The following is a 17877-nucleotide window of genomic DNA, read 5'->3' as shown; positions in this document are numbered from 1 at the left end:
CAAAGTATATGCATATCAATTAAAGCAGAAATACAGGTTCAAGACTACAATTGATAAATATTCAACATATTCAACATTCATCCAATATATTAATCATTCAAGAGTAAATCACTAAATTGAATAAAGAAATAACAACACAAGTTATCTTTTTAAATACTTTATATAAAAATATAACAATTTGCATACTTGTAGGAGACAAAATGTGGATGTTTAGACAAAGTTTTCAAAATTTCATAAGCACTATGTATAAATCAATTTCTATGTGTGGATCCCGCCACGTCTTTCTGACAATTTAGTTCATAATTTTAAACAGATATTTAGATATTCTTCTATTTCTCTTAAATATTATATATTATAACTCTTTTTCAGAAAGTGTTGTCCAATTTACATATAGCATCAAACACACATATTCAGTTAAACATCACAATATTTCTGTATGGAATGGTGTATAATTGTTGAAACACTCGGGCATGATGCTTTAAACTTTTGAAAACCCTGACATTTACTTTAAAAATATTATATTTTATACATTTATATTACATCTTAACATGTATATCAATTAATGGTCACCAACAGGAGTAACCCTGAGTAGAATTTATTTAACTTGAAACAAATTGGTGAAATTATTGGTATATAATGCATGTAAAATACTATATGTGCATGGAAATCAAAATTATCTTAATCACCACATTATCTGCAAGTACATAGGCCAAATATCATATCTAAATGAAATTCATGTCATTACACAAATTATACATATAATATACTCATATATATTATAAATAAAAAAAATATGATGCACAAATATGTCTGAATTTCTAACGTGAAATTACAACCGACAATTACACAGACAATACAACAGCAATGTACACTTTGCATAATACAATGTAATAAACTTGCTTTTTCTACATCACACAACAGAGAGTATATATACCTATATAATTACTGTGAACTTTACACAAGCTTTTCTCCTGTGGCCATGCATGCATATCTAGGCTTAACCTACGACATTAAGTTGACCAGGTCAACTGACCCTCATCATTTGACCATATAACAAATTGAACATGTACTAAAAATTTGAACCCTGAAAAGAATTTGTACCAGATCATATTTTTAATCTGACATTAAATCACAGACATTGAAATTTCAGACCACATTTCTTCAAAAGGAAAATTTGTTTATATAGAAAACTAATTTATATTATGGTTAACATTACCACATAACCCTGCCATGAAGCAACACACATAAAATAAATGTTGCAGCTTTGCATCAATAACTTAATTGTGCATGACCACATTCAAAAGTTAACTAAAATTTCAGGCTTGCTATTGTACAGCACTATACTACAAATAATCTTGCATCAGATACTTTCAGTTCCTCTCAAACAATAAAAAACAAAACGAAACAATTTCTCTTTAAAATAGAATTTCATCCGGCATGATAGGAATGCGAGGGAATAAGGGGAAACAATCATGGCAACATCTTATCATTCTCCACACAAACCAATAAAAGTTCTTAATTTATTATCAAATGTAACCAGTGAAAACATCCTTTACCAATAATCTTTATATGTTATTTATTTGATACAATTTTGTGTCAATTATTTGTATTTTTGTGTATTAATGAATCGGATCCTTTTAAGAACATGAACCATAATAAAATATTTTTGAACTTGAGAAAAGGCAAACTCATAATTTATCATGAAAAAAAATATTTCAGAATTTCTGCCAAATGCTTACATTTAGAATGTTCTCTCAATAGTGGTTTCACCAACATGATTACTTGATAATTACACAGCTGATTTGTAGCAAAAATGCACTATGGTTAAATACAAAACTTGGTAAGTCTAGGGGAGATAACTCACACACAAATCACATACACACACCAGACTTGCACTGTAATGCATTTTCAATTTTTAAAGTTACCTAAAGCCATGCACAACTGTAAAGTATAATTTCTTGATCATGTATCACCAGGGTTATAATATATTTGTATCTGTAACATTTTTGTAAGCAGCATATTGAATAACTGTAGAAAGACTGCTGACAAACTATAACATTATCACAACAAGTTTTTACAGACGAATATCTTGATCTCTGTCGTACGCTTCGAAAACCTCATCCTTATCGTGATCAACTTCATCCTGGCCGTATTGCGGTCCCTGGAATGTACTGAAATGTTGTGGTTTCTCCTCGGCTGGGTACATGACAGGGTTATAAGAACCATTCATACTGGAGCTGAACGCTGCATTGGCTATCCCAGCAGCTGAAACAGAGACCAAATCATCTTAGAGGAAGGGAGAGAACTGTGAATAAACAAATTATAAAAGAACTAATCAATTCCTTGTACATAATTCTAATTAGTTAGCCAATAATTAGATCTGCTGATTAATATAATAGAAATAAATAATTTTATTTTAAAGGAAATATTAATAAAGCATTACCGAATAAAAATTTCCTGAATGAATAATAATCATTTTTGTTAAATCAAAATTTAACCTAAATAATAGATTAACTAAATTTTATTTGCACATGTAAATATCAACATAAAGGTTGACGACTATTTTGTATTAGAACACCTCATTCTACACTCAAACCCAAATCATTCATCTCTCATTTTAATATTTACACTTTGTACAACCTGATTTAAAATGAGAGATATGATTTTGCATGCAGCCTATGGTATCAATGAAAACCGTCAGTAAATATCACTTAAGTAACATGTCAATTAATGAGCATTCAATTACCTTGACATCATGTAACATTCCTTATCATTCCATTTTAGAAAACTCCTAGTTAATTATATATTTCTGGCATAGAGAATGTATTTTGATTTCTTTATCAGAATATAACAATTGCTGACTTCTTCAAAGACATTCAAAACTCCCTTTTTCTGTCAAGCAATTTCAGCAGCCATACATGTAAATGCTTGCACTTCTAATCTGAATTAAGCCATAAAGTTGATGAAAGCTTTCTCTAAATAGCAAAACATGCTGGAATCTGCATCCCCTTATCTACACAATACTGAAACATAGACATGCTTTAATGATAAAAAACAACATTAGCATTATATATACCGTATATAGTTGTACTTCAAAATGTGTGGTCAAATCACTTCATATCTCCTTGTAAATGACAATAGTAACTAATTCCCTCTTCTAAAACAGATTGTGCCATTTACCTTTTAAGATAGTTGTACTGGGATAATAAAGAGATTTTGTAATGTTACTTTAAGATAGTTTTACTGGGATAATAAAGAGATTTTGTAATGTTACTTTAAGATAGTTGTACTGGGATAATAAAGAGATTTTGTAATGTTACTTTAAAATAGTTGTACTAGGATTATAAATAAAGAGATTTTGTAATTTTACTTAAGATAGTTGTACTGGGATAATAAAGAGATTTTGTAATGTTACTTTTATGATAGCTGTATTGGGATTGGTATATTAACAGGATCTTTTAACCCTGAGTGATAACTATCAGATAGGACCATATTTACTCCTTATGTTTTATCACTGAGATAAGATAGGACTTCATACCTTAAATACTCAAGCCTAGTACACACATGTTAGCTGTATATGAATCAAAAAACCAAGGCATTTGTTTATTCACTAATATAATGTTACGTTTACTATAAATATGTTTGTTGAAAATTGTAGAATATCAGATTTTTTGGAGATAGCTAAAATAAGCTTTGCCTGATGCCAAATCCATTTGCTTTATACTATATAAAATTTGTTGAAATTGAAAACAGGGCATTGTATGTCCTCGATTGACCATAGCTGTTCAAATGACATAACAGATCCGAATTGATCATTAGTTTTGAAAAGAAAACGCTATGTAGATAAACACTTTAAATCTTCCAGGTGGATGTTATCTCCAGGCCATATTGGATATAAATATTGGCAGTTGTAGAGCGTCAGTGAAAAGACTATGTACTTGTGTATATGGTCCTTTAAAATTTTTCTATTACCTTTCTTCCGTAAAGTGTGAATACAGGTAGATTATCGCAAGCATAGATTATTGTATCTTTGGGAAGGGGCTGTACTCACACCTGTACATTTTTTATCTGATAACAATGTTTACCTTACCTGTGTGTACTATCAATAGGTATATTGATTATTGGGTTGTGTTTGGGACACTTTCTAAGGTGTTTAACTGTACATAAAACTTCTTTTCAACAAATTTCACTTAATTTGTCTTTCGATTTAAAAAACTAAATTGCATTTACTAAAATTTTACAAAGAAATTGGCAAGAGCAGAGGCACATCCATTCCAACAGTTATTTTTGGTTTATTTATTATTCAAATTGCTCCATGAATACCCACAGCTTTCTATAAATGGATACAAAATATACATGTACATGTATATAGTAGTAGCTGGTGGCTAATTCATCAACCACATCAGCACAGACCAGTTAAAGTTCTCAATATCTCATAATTGTACCCAGCTGTTCTATGTTGGGAATCTTTTAAAAGGTAGATTGTGATCTAAAAAACCAATATTAATTCTTCAAGTGAATTTCACATTGAAATTCATATGTAATATTCACCTGAAAAAATATTGCATTGATTTCGCACCTTTAATCACAATTCTTCAGCCATCTTGACCCCTTAAACTGTCCATAGGAAATTAAGTGAACCAACCACACAAAAATATGCAGGTGCTTGTTCATTAGCTCAGTTCAAAATATTAACTGGATTTTCATACATTGTGATCAAAGTTTTCATATATAGCCCTGCAACATCAGAAAAAATCAACTCTTTGATTTCTAGTGACCTACCAATTTTCTGACAAATTATATATCATAGCAAGATAGTTGTAACAGATACTGAATATACAGTGGCCGGTCTATACAAATAACTATTTACATATATGGACTATTGACACAATCATGTTAGATATACATTATTAAAATAATATTCATGTACATAAAAAAATTATGTACATGATATAATGCAGTGGATATAACAGTATCCTAAGAATGACATTTGCATGTACAAATTGTGATTATTTGTTTACATGTACATAAAGAGCCTTAAAACTTACAAAATAAATTTGTATAGTCATAGAAAATCCCAACAGCTGTCTATTTCCTTTAAATTACATACAACATTAATGGGGTAAGTCTAAATGGACTACTGCATGCTTCTTATTATGGGTTCTGGATCAGGCAAAAGTAAAGGGGCTTAGTTTGTCTATATACATAGGCATATCAAAATTGGACTAAATCTATCAAGGAATCATTAAATTACATAAAAATCGTAAAAGTGCAAATCAACAAAATTGTGCTTGGGTTCTATCTAAAATGAAATGTACCTTTATATTTCAACTTATCACATATTCTATAACATTAAATAAATACAATGTATCTTCTATGTTATTTTAAAAATCAAAATGTGGGTTTTATACAATTAGCATCTTATATACTTCGCTTTATTCCTAACAACTGGCATCAAGGAGGGGGCATGGATAGCAAGATGGAATAAATCCTATTAGAACTCAAATTAACACTAAATAATAGATTACCATATATCTTCCTGTCCCACAAATGAGTACATCACTACATGTACCGGTAAATGTAACCCTGGTCAGTACTAGCCACAATATATCGCTGGGCTAGAGAGAACTTCTCTTTTGATCAATCATTTGAGCGTCAGACTAGTTATCCAGAGGTTCTGAGTTCAGTCCCTAGCAGAGGCATGTATTAAATTTATTGTAAATCCTGCAACTTGTTACATATATAGCAAACTCTAAAATGTCATAGTATAACTATAACAAAATAACCTGGATACCTTTTGGCTTTTTAGTAAATTTCATAATTATAAGTTGACCGATACAAATTGTAACCTCACTCAAATAAAGTTATATTTTCCCCTCTGTTTCTTTGTGCTGACTTATATCGTATGGAGCAAAATGATGGATTTATGTGGTATTCTGTTTTTACATGTTGCAGAGTTATCTCCCATGCGAGTATAGGTATCTAGGGTGACATGTTACTCAGTGAGCATTAATTAACGCTTTTTCTCTGAAAAAGATGCTGTTATGCTCACAAATACTTGATGTAACAATCAGTACGGTTATATCTAACCACAAGGACAGATAACTCTGTAATATACAAACACAGAATAAAAACGTACACCTCAGCTGTTAGTGGACACTGAATTAGTCTTTAGTCTATCTAAACAATTATCTCAATGTTAAGGATTCTTACTCCAAAATAATTATCAACACTGACGGTGTGATTAAACACTCATTTTAGAAAAAAATTTTAAACCTTGAGAAAAAAATATTGGTAAAAATATTAATTTGAAAAAGTATTGATATTCTTTCAAAGTAGCACTGGAAGACGTTAATTAAGTCCTTCGGAACATGCTGTCATAATATTTTCCGATGAACTGATTGAGTATCAAATGGTTACACAGGCACCAAAATTTTTCAGGGTACAAATCGCTATCAAAATCCTTCTTTTTGTTGGGTAGTTGTACAACTTTAGACTTCTCTCCTAATGAAATACATATAATTTTAAATTTGACGTATTTTCAAATCATGACAGAAAATGTTGGGGTAAGAATCCTTAAAATGGTTAGGAAACACAACTGGAGACAATTAAGGCACGATATGTTTCTATAACCTGTACTGCACCTCAATGATAAGCTGAAACCAAAACAGATCAGTCTTTTTAACTCCTGCTGCATGTATTAAATTCTTATGCAACACTACATGGAATAGAACACTGGGAAATCAAACACCAACCAGTTACCACCAAGCACTGTCAAGTTAAATTGATCAAGTCTTTTCACTTTTACCATCCTCACACTCCAAGGAAATATCTTAGTATCACATAAGTTTGTTTTTCACAACCTAATATTTTCTCATGACAAGATCTTTTGCACTAGGATCAAAGGAAATGAACCATCCTGTAAAATCAAGCTAAATTTAAAGCTAGCAGTGAAGATGGGATTGGAGGGAAGAGATTTAGTTTTAGTTGAAGAACATGTTGCCAACTTTGAACGATCTTTATTACAATACATAATGTATTCAAATTTCACTTATCCTCTACAAATCAGACAACATGGAATTAAATTTTCTGATATATTGCACATGGTTGCAAGATGAGCTTTAATAATTGAATTATTGAAATCGCAAAAGCATAGAAGTTTGACCAATCAGCAAATTGGAAACCATTTAACAATTTTACTTAATGGAACGTCCCAATAGCTAATTATGCTCATTTGATTTTGTCATGAGAATACGTATCATATTAATACTTGGAATCTATTCCGGATTTCCATATTACAGAGTTATCTGCACTTGCGGGTAGGTATTGATTGTGACGTCATATGTGTTTGCGAGCGTAACGTCATATGTTTCGGAGAAAATGACGTGAATTGGGCTCACAAAATAAAGACGTAACAATCGTTACATACCCACAAGGGAGCTAACTCTGTAATATGCAAAGATGGACTATCAGATATTGAGTAGGTCACACGAGGGCGTTACAAAAATGTCCTCTTTAAAGCTGTATCAATGTTATATTGATTAACAAGGACCCAGTTTCATCAACAGTCCTTAACTCAAAATTCTCCATTGAAAAACATTACAGACATTACGGAAAAATCTAAAGGAACTTTCCTTGATTATAATTTCGTAATGCTTTAATTCATATGGGAAGTTTTAGATCAGGAATATTGTTTGTGAAACTGGGCCAAGGTCAGTTTAGGCACCTTTTCTCCTGTAGTACTACTGTAAGCTTTGTTTGTGTGACAATTTTACTAAAAAAATAAAAGCTCCTTTAGTTTGACATTATTAGTCTAGCAGAATGATTAACTTTGATCACATCAGAGTTGAAAAATATTTGCAAAATATTACTGTAATGTCTTTAGTACATGATAATGATATCGATCATCATTTCACATTGAAATGGCAAGTTAAGATTCTATGTCCTATAGCTATACAAGTCTCTGATTAGATCCCTGTCAGGATCTTATGATATAGGGTGTCCATCTAAGAATATTTTTCTTGTTTCTGTTATCTTGTTAAGTACATGTGGTTAGACAATGTAGACATTGTAGACAAACTTATCTATTTTATCAAAATTTCAAGGAAACTTAAATTAATCATGTAAAGAAACAGCAATAATTTTATAAAGAAAACAATAGCAAATCAATTTCTGTGCATAAATATAGTTTATAACTCGATATTCTCATGCCAATAAATTATATTATTTACTAAAGAAAATAATAATTTTTCTCAAAATCACTTACATTTCTCTTCCTTGTATTTTGGCAAGAGGTTAGCCTGTCTCTTGGCTAACATGAAGGCGAGGAAGGAGAGAACAAAACCGTCAAAGATGAGTACGATCGAGAGAATGAAGGCCCATCTCATGTTACACCGACCCCAGTGGTATTTTCCGGCCTCCTTTCCGCAGACTTTGCGGACCATTTCGTCGTCCCAACCACTTGGAAACACTATACACCCAACTGTGATACACAGAGCTGTGGAATTTAAAAAAAAAACAGTTGCCAAATATACATAATTTCATCTCTTTATGCATCTTTCTAATAATTTTTTCTGTGCTCTTTAACAAAAAAAAAAAAAAAACAGAATGTAAGAATATATTTCAAAGCACAAGCACAGACACCAAAATTTTACTAGCACAGCGCCTAAGATAATTGTCTATACTTTTTATACTGTCGATCATTTCATGAAATTTTATGCAACAGATCTTTTTGTTCTTGCCAACCTAGGCAAGCAAAACTTATATATAGATGTTCTGCGATTACCAATATGACAAATCAAGGGTACAAGTCTAAGCCGTCGATTGTCTATATCTGGATGGAAAGTCAATCGTTTTTAATTGTCTTGCCAGTAACTTTGAAATATTAATAATCTTTAGTGGCCATAAGTGTAAAAAGGATGAAATTCTGGACGGAACCCAGATAAACATACCGAAGCTTACGAATGCTTTTATTACGTTCATACAATGCCAGATTTATTGAATAACCCACAGGTGTTCGTTTCTAATATAAGTATAAGTATAATACTGGGTCAAGGTCTATAACTCGGCCGGCCATATAACACAACCCAATTTCAGAAAAAGTATGATTATTAACCAACCGTATAGGATATAATAATAGGAATACTCTCAATCGACAGCCAGATAATTTATCTTTATTTTGGTATATGATACAATATATATCATGCCGTATAAATGTCACTAGGTATCCAAAAACATCGGAAAACAGCCAGATTTCAACTGGTCGGACACTGTGGTGTCCTCCGATGAACACGCCAGGGCTCTAATGGGTAGCTCAAAAACCACTGCATGTCAACACTTCAGCGTCATAAGAATGAAAGTTTGGTAGAAAACAAACTTACCGGTTAGTAAATCCCTGGATAAATACCATCCATTTGCCTAACGTAGCCCTTTGAAATTTCCGATTGAAAAAAATCATGTCTCTAGCCGCCATGTAAGTATGTGTGCAGTAGATTTGTTTTGTCGGCGTTGATTGGCTCTCGAAAATTAATTGACCAATCAACGCCGAGAAAACAAATGTACTACACACATATCAACATGACGGCTAGAGACACACATTTTTTCAATCGGAAATTTCAAAAGGCTGTATTGCGCAAATGGATGGTACATAGATAAACACTAACATATCGGTAAGTTTGTTTTTTACCAAACTTCCTATGAAGCTGAAGTGTTGACATGCAGTGGTTTTTGAACTCTTTTTCTGAAATTGGGTAGTGTTATATGGCCGGCCGAGTTATAGACCTTGACCCAGTATTATACTTATACTTATATTAGAAACGAACACCTGTGAATAACCTGGTCCCTCGAGCTCTCACAAGGTGAATACAGCTTAATACTGGACTTGATTATGGGATATGGACAATCGATGACATACTTTGGTAGCCCTAAAATGGATGATACTTACAAGCTAGCAGCTGAAGCCACCCACAAATTTTGAGGACTTTGTCGGCTTTGAGGAAGAAGAAGAGGAGAATGCAGATGACACTGAGGATGAAAAGGAGAGCTGAGATGCCGACCAACATACTGGCTGCTCTGAAGGAGTCGTTGAGGATTGTCGTAAAGCTCATGAAGTCCCCTTTACAGGCGTAGTCACCGTCAACCTGTGTGCAACGATTGTAAGATTATGACAAGTATAAATAAAAAAAGATGAACAGAGTCTGTGAGTTTTTAAATAACCATTATAAACAAACATTCCAGTCGAGAATCACCATGATATTTTCGGGTTACTATAACTTTTGTTATATCTACTCCTGGAATATGTCATATATAGCAAAACTGAAGGCTCTTTGTTCATCAACAGTACATGTACATTCAAAGTTAGAATAACGATGTACATAATGAGCGTCAATCTTTTAAAACAAAGTCTCTATACAGGCCTGTAACGCCTTCAGTTTCACTATGACATAGTTCCAAGCCTTGGGTAGACATAATGACAGTGATAGTAACCCCTAGAATATTGAGGACAGTCAAATTCTAATTATTAACAATTATCATATTTCTGAAAATACACTGATGTATGAGTATAAATGTTTATAATTCAATATCAAAAATTCAAATCTGGCACTTCTAGCAACTTTTTATCATACCTGTAATGTCTCACAGTATTCGTACAGCCCGAAGAACCCCACCCCCGGGGATTCCGTAGTATCCCCGAGCCACTGTGGCTGTACGAAAGCGACAGCGTTCAGGATGGCGAAACAGATCGTGAGAATGGCCCACATAACAGTGATGACTCGCGAGGCCCATTTGTACTTGTTGTGTCGCAATTTGGTCACCTCGGTCGAGTAAGCTATTTCCCGACTCATGATGTCTTTTTAAGTCTTGTCGAATCTTTCGATCAGACTTAAATCCCTCCTCTTCTGCCCTCCGATACGATGTTTGGGTGAGGTCTATTTCTAGGTACAGGTGAACTTTCCTACCTCCAAAGACAGGTGAGTTACTTACCTGGCTCAGGTGTAAACAATCACAATACTAAAACCGGTTTGACGGGTCTATATTTGTCACAATCAAGTACGAGTTATCTCTCTTCGTACATTGACGAGGGTGAACATAAACTTAACGGTATTTTGTAAACCAGTTACTTTCTATATATAATATTATTGCAAAAATTTAGACGAAGAAAAAGATATTAGAATGGTATTTTGTGACATCAGTAAAGCATTCGATAGAGTACCGATACATGGCATAAAGGGTTATTATAGTAATACAAACTTTAAAAATATTAAGTTCCAATGACTAGACAAAATAAATCTATATGTAAATTCATTGTATTATGAATTGTATCAAAAGTTTACTCTGCCATGAAAAACAATCAACAAACATGTATATTTATATATGTAGTTTTCCGCGCAGCAATCACTGAACTGTTTCAATATTTTACTTTCATTTGTCATTGTTAAAGAGAAAGGCATTTTCAGCCAGTCTTGGAATTTCTTCTTGGAATCAGCATTTTTTTTTTTTTTTTTTTTTGCAACTGACGTGGGGAAAAAGGGATAAAATAAAATAGATTTAATCCCGAATAAAGATGCGAGAATTGCTCGCCTTAATGAACATCATAATTTTACACAAATTGCTAAGTATATACTTTGGGTGAATAATGATAAAGCTCGTTCACTACTAAACTTTACTACTAAGCCATTTTTTCCAATACTACTCAGCTTTTGAAACATACCAGTCCCAAAGGCCAAAAGTGAGGTGGAGTCAAGAGATACCTGGATATCATTTTATATATTCGAACCCACCAAATTGTCCAGAATCACTCCTTGAGACGTGATATTGACGGTATTTACGTTATACACATGTATGTATGTATGTGTTATATTCATGTTACCGGTTGGTTTAACGACCGTTTTTTGGAACCCTCGTATATCATTCTTGGTTCGTCTCCTTGTGATAGCAGAATCTAAATAAGTTCCATTGCATGCCATGTCATAGTGTTTGGATTTCCTCAACAGACATAGGTGTTGATGACTGAATTTACGGTAAGATCGAATGTAGGATCCACCATTAAAATGAATAAATAAATACGCTGCATCCTAGTATGAATTAACCTCTGATGAAGTTTAAACGCGTGGCGACATACAGTCTCTAAAAAAGAAAGCGTATTGACGTACATTAGAAAACAAAAACTTAACTAAGCATAACAAAATCTAGGTAAAAAGGTGCAACTGAGAGCTAGGCATGTTCTCCAGAAGTGTAAACTCACCACTATCTATCTCCGCCGCATCCCACCGCATCTCATCGCACCCACCGCTCTCCATCTCCCCCACATCCCACCTCTCCTCACCATTATTCTCTTCACCGCATCCCAACTCACAACACAACTATCTCTCTCCGCCGCATCGCACCGCACACCACCACTCTCTCTCTCCGCCGCATCTTACCGCACCCACCGCTCTCCATCTCCACATCATCCCACCACACCCAATCACTCCCCATCTTCACCGCATCTTACTGCATCCCACCACTATCCCTCTTTACCGCATTCCACCTCACCCCACAGCTATCCCTTTCAACCTCATCCCACCGCACCCACCACTCTCCATCTCCACCTCATCTCACTGCACCTCACACGTTATCTCAACACTCTCCATCTCCACCGCATCCAACATCACCCCATCACTCTCAATCTCCACCGCGTCCCAACTAACCCACCACTCTCTATCTCCACCATATCCTACCGCACCAGACCACTCTCCATCTCCGTGTCATCCCACTGCATCCCACCACTATCCCTCTTCTCCGAATCCCACTTTACCCCACAAATATCCCTTTCCACCACATCGTACCGCATCCAACCACTCTCTATCTCCGTCGCATCCCATTGCATCCCACCACTATCCCTCTTCTCCGAATTCCACCTCACCCCGCAAATATCCCTTTCCACTTCATCTCAACGCATCTCACTACTCTCCATCTCCACCACATCCCACTGCATCCCACCACTGCCCCTCTTTACCGCATCCAACCGCATCCCACAGCTATTATTCTCCACCGCATCCCACCACATTCAACTGCACTCAACCACTATCAAAAGAGTTTTTCACTAGATTATCTGCCCTAGAATCAGACATGTAGTAGACACAAACAAAAAATCAAGCCAAATTTCAAATTTTTTTTCAATATTCTAGAGACTGGTGGACAGTCTAACGTCACCCCATAACAATTACTCTCTATCGCATCCAACTGCACACAGCACTGCAACAGAGAAGACCCTTCCCCTCCCCAGAAACGTTAACGCCATATATATATACTAGAATCAAGAGAGTGCATTCTTCTATTTGCTTACTATTCTTTATTACATACATAATTATTTTATTGCTATTTCGGATGCTATGATGGGATAGATTCCGTCATCACGATCATCATCCTCGATACTCCAGGGGTAATTATAACTGATAATATCCATTGTGTCTTATATGTTGCCTTCAGTTTTTTTATGAGATAGTCAAGGGATGTATATAAAGACATCGATGGTAACCCCTTGAGTATCGAGGATGAACGATCACTTATTTTAGAGGGATGTAAATACCACATTGATACATTTACTTTGTTTAATGTAAAATTATCATATCGGTTCCGTAGTGTAGTGGTTATCACGCTCGCTCCCGGCCGACGCACCTTTGTTTGTTTTAAAGATAAAAAAAAAATCACGCTCGCTTCACACGCGAGAGGTCCTGGGTTCGAGCCCCAGCGGAACCAATTGTTTTTTTCTCTATACAATAAAAATTCGTTTCACTCTCTGTTTAGTAATGTATAATGTATAAACACTTTACTGCTATTTTGGTCCGTAGCGTAAGATGGGATATATTCCGTCATTACGATCATCATCCTCGATACTCCAGTGATTACTATCACTGACGTTACAGTGGCGTAGGAAGATGAAACGTCATGGGGGGGGGGGGGGGGGGGGGATCCTCAATATTTTGTAAACCCCCCCCCCCCCCCGCCGCCGCACCTACAGGAGGAGATTAATTCAACTCCCAACCATGTATGCTTTATATACATTTTTCATATATCTCTAAATTTAATCCTTGTACACATTTATAGACAATGGAGTCGCTAAAAGGAAATTAACGAATACGCAAATTGGCCAAATTAGCGTGTGAGCGTCGAAGGTGCGAGATGTTGGTGTTTTATTAGGGGTCTGAGGGTGACCCCCGGGATGAGTTTTATGTATTTTGATGATTTTGCGATCGCCCGAAAGCGCGAGATTTTGGTGTTTTGGGGGTCCGAGGGTCTCCCCTGGGAAAAAATTACGATTTAGAATGGCTTAGATGAGTTTTACGATGCATTTTGATGTATTTGCGAGCGCCCAAAGGCGCGAGAATTTGGTGTTAGGGGGGTCCGGGGGTCTCCCCCGGGAAAAAAAATTACGATTTAGAATGGCTGAGATGAGTTTTACGATAAATTTTAATGATTATAAAGCGTTCTTAACATGGTAATTTTTCGATTTAAAGCTACCTGCATTTAGAAATGATAATTGTGTCGTCATAACATTATGCAACCCTACTCGATCTGAATATACCGGCTTCACACCATCGGCACATTGTTGTGTAACATAAAAAAATGAATTAATTGTCTCGCTAAGACATATAAACAAATTGATCTTTTAAGAGACATTTTTTTAAATAGTACATAGAATCCCTTGATGGACATTTTTAGTCTAGTTTGTGTGTATTGAATTTTTACTATTTAAGGTTTGACATTATGTGCTTGAACGTTTTAAGAAATGCGCCGCGCAGCGGAAAATTTTCTAGAATGAAGTACGAAAAATATGCAGGAGGACCCTTTTTTCTTTCAAATAAGCATTTTTAGAAAATTTCAGTCGGCGAAAATGGGGGGGGGGGCAAAAAGACATGTTTGCCCCCCCCCCGTCCTGGGGAACGGGGGGGGGGGCAGTTGCCCCCCCCCCCTGCACCCCGCTTCCTACGCCCCTGCGTTATATCCACTGTGTATTATATGTAACAACAGCGAAAGTGATCACTTATTACCACATCAAAACAGCTACCTTTACTAAAAACTACATATATATATATATACCGGTTCCGTAGTGTAGTGGTTATCACGCTCGCTTCACACGCGAGAGGTCCTGGGTTCGAGCCCCAGCGGAACCATGTATTTCTTTTTCTCTACTTTGTGTAAAGAAAAAAGGTGTGAAAGTATGTTTCACTCTTTGGCTAGATCTCCTTTTTGTTGCCCCATAAAAGCTATGGTCTTTTGGGTTTCAAGACTTCCACAACTAATATTAGTTGATTGGATAGCCGGAGTATCATGTTTGAACACAGATTTGGAACATGGTTTGCTATAAATGCAATTAAAGGCTCACTACCTATCCGAAACAAAAATAAAAGCTTATGACAAACAATAATTACACCATAAAATTTTAATTGATGGCTGCAGATGAGGTTACAACACCAAACAGATGCAAGATTCCCTGTGTAATTTATGTTAAGTGTGAAAAGTCATTTCGCAGTTTTGTCGTCTAGCGCAGTGATAGTCAACTAACGCACGGTAATTAAGACGACGGCTGGAAACATAAAATGACCCGCATTATGAAAATTAATATTAAAATAATTTTATTTAAATGTGTAAAATTCGATGATAAGCGTAGTATCAACGGTAAGCTTGTATCTTTTCCGACTCTACAAAACTATTAATTTTATTTTACATTCCAATTTTAACACTTAACAGCCATATCGGAAAGGTAGCGGTCCTTTAATACATCCATATACCATTTGTCATTCAATGTTGTTGTCTTTTTGTGTGATTTTGTTTAACTGAACCATTCCCTTTATGAATCCGTCCTTGTGAAGGGATCTTCTGGGTAAGACAAAGAATGTTCCGTCTTCGTATCATGTTTCGTCTTTGTATCTTTAGAGAACAAAGAATGTTCCGTCTTTGTATCTTTGGGGAACAAAAAATACCCCGTCTTTGTATCTTTGGGGAACAAAGAATACTCCGTCTTTGTATCTTTGGGGAACAAAGAATACTCCGTCTTTGTATTGTTATTTCTATAGGTAACGATTAGTAGCTAGTAGTACATCGCTGCAGCACGTTTTACCTTATTTCTGGGGACACTAACGCTACTAGTTCCAAAAAGTCCATATAACTATATATTGAACTCTGTGATCGTGAAGTGGCCTGTGTACATTTTCAAAAGGTTTGATATATTCTCTATAAGCATTTGTTCAACCAAAAATGATTATGTATGCTTTTCATAGCGAAATTGAAGGTAGATCAGGAGAAAAACATGATCAACCACAGGCCTGCAGAGGCTTCCTTTGAAGATTTAAAAAGAGCGACGATCGGTTTCAAAGACACGAAATGTATCATTATTCGTACACCAAAGGACCATATACTACCTGCTTATCCGTTGACAAAAAAAATCGAATTTATGTTTTGGCGGGAAAGTGTAAAGTGATGGAAAGCAATCAGGTGTCCTTGGCCGCCCAGACGTTCAATGACGGAGACCGCCGGAAATTGCTGGACCCTGTTTATTGAAACAACGGGAGCTGTTTCAAAAACTGTGTGGTATGTGGTGTGTTGGATCATGCGCTGTAGAATGGCACATTATACAGGGATTGTATTACTTTTAGGTATGTTCACATAATATATAATCAACTCTGATACTTGACACACTTCATCCTGGGGAAATCACAGCATAGTACTTTCTTCAACACTTGTACATTTATTTTTGCTAATGTGAAATAACAATTGACGGATTAAGTAGTTTTTCGCTTTCACGTGTATATTATATATATCAAATAAATAAACAGTTTAAAATAACCCTGGGTCCGGTTGAAATATTCTCCTTCGTGAAAATATGGCGTCATACTAAGCATCGAGTGACGTCACTATAAGACCGTCGCACGATATAATTGGCGCCAAACTATAAAAGGCTGTATCTAAAGACACGTGGTCCAGGCTGTACTAAATCTTTACCACGCATGCGAGTGAATGTTAATCAGGGTATTATTATGTGAAATTTAATTATCAAAACATGTTAGACTATATACGATGATACATTTTGGGTGCAACTTTCATGGAATGAATACAAATTTTGCGTTGATAAGTGTTCTATATGTACATGTATACATGATCTCTCTTTCAATGTATGGCTAAACAATTCATCCCATAAAATTGGTGTTGGTTGTATATATACTGTGCAGCGATTTATTTTTTGGTCAAATACTCTATTTGAATCTAACATATACATTGTATCCATATTAAATACCGAAAGTCAATAATATTTAAGTTAATATTTATAAAACTGAAATTTACTCAATATTGCGAATTGTATTAAGATTTCATTTTTCTTTTTTTCATGGGTTATACACGTGAAGAAGAAATTACAGTATAATTGTATACTATAATTCTGTATTCAATATTAGACAATTTATGCGAATGTCGTTGCAATTTTTTAAAACGTCCCATCGACTTTGTACTAAATATCATCAATCATCTCTTGTGCTTTTTTCATTGTTTATAAATAACACAGCCAGTGATTGTGGAATGTAAGATACCAACAAGTTAACTTTAGAAAAAGTCGATCTTATTAAATAAGAGTTTTATATGACGCAAAGGAAAGGGTGTTTACTGTTTATAACGGCAGCCTTGGCAAAAATAATCGATGTATGATTATGATAAATACGGTACGTAGTATGCGGAAGTGTAGTTTCCCATCATGCAACTAAGCAACAGAGCGCATGCGTACTCTCCGGCTAATGGTAGAGTGAATGAAAATACGAGGATGAGCTCCAAAATTCCTCGTAAAGGTACTTGACGAAACATTATTAATGAGAGATCTTTTTTGTGAGTAACACTGACATATTTCTG

The 17877-nt window shown here is 35.0% G+C and overlaps 2 protein-coding genes and 2 non-coding genes across 5 annotated transcripts in view; 3 read left to right on the top strand and 1 right to left on the bottom strand.

The window, feature by feature from the left end:
- Positions 1-141: 141 nt before the first annotated feature.
- On the bottom strand, positions 142-10977 carry LOC138336064 (LHFPL tetraspan subfamily member 3 protein-like). Of its 2 annotated transcripts, none has more exons than XM_069285345.1 (4): positions 10626-10975; positions 9944-10139; positions 8267-8497; positions 142-2265 (listed from the first exon to the last, which is right to left on the bottom strand). In XM_069285345.1, the coding sequence occupies exons 1-4, from the start codon at positions 10842-10844 to the stop codon at positions 2075-2077; spliced, it is 837 nt and encodes a 278-aa protein (XP_069141446.1). In that variant the 5' UTR covers positions 10845-10975; the 3' UTR covers positions 142-2074. The 2 variants fall into 2 exon arrangements, with proteins under 2 accessions (XP_069141446.1, XP_069141448.1); XM_069285347.1 differs by lacking the exon at positions 142-2265 and adding an exon at positions 2286-6656 and having other exon boundaries at positions 10626-10977.
- A 2636-nt stretch (positions 10978-13613) lies between these two features.
- Trnar-ccg (transfer RNA arginine (anticodon CCG)) lies at positions 13614-13740 on the top strand. The gene is made up of 2 exons: positions 13614-13650; positions 13705-13740. It is a non-coding gene; the product is annotated as a tRNA-Arg (tRNA).
- Positions 13741-15082: 1342 nt separating this feature from the next.
- On the top strand, positions 15083-15155 carry Trnav-cac (transfer RNA valine (anticodon CAC)). The gene has a single exon. It is a non-coding gene; the product is annotated as a tRNA-Val (tRNA).
- A 2583-nt stretch (positions 15156-17738) lies between these two features.
- Positions 17739-17877, top strand: part of LOC138336152 (SRSF protein kinase 2-like) — a 59445-nt gene continuing 59306 nt past the window's right edge. The window contains exon 1 of the mRNA XM_069285483.1: positions 17739-17816. Within this exon, the coding sequence (XP_069141584.1) occupies positions 17792-17816 (25 nt within the window). The 5' untranslated portion in view covers positions 17739-17791. The remainder of the gene's footprint in view (positions 17817-17877) is intronic.

This window comes from Argopecten irradians, chromosome 12 (assembly GCF_041381155.1).
Source record: "Argopecten irradians isolate NY chromosome 12, Ai_NY, whole genome shotgun sequence".
In the NCBI taxonomy this organism is placed as follows: Eukaryota; Metazoa; Mollusca; class Bivalvia; order Pectinida; family Pectinidae; genus Argopecten; species Argopecten irradians.
The sequence above is the reverse complement of the archived record's forward strand: the minus strand, read 5'-3'. Positions and strand labels throughout refer to the sequence as shown.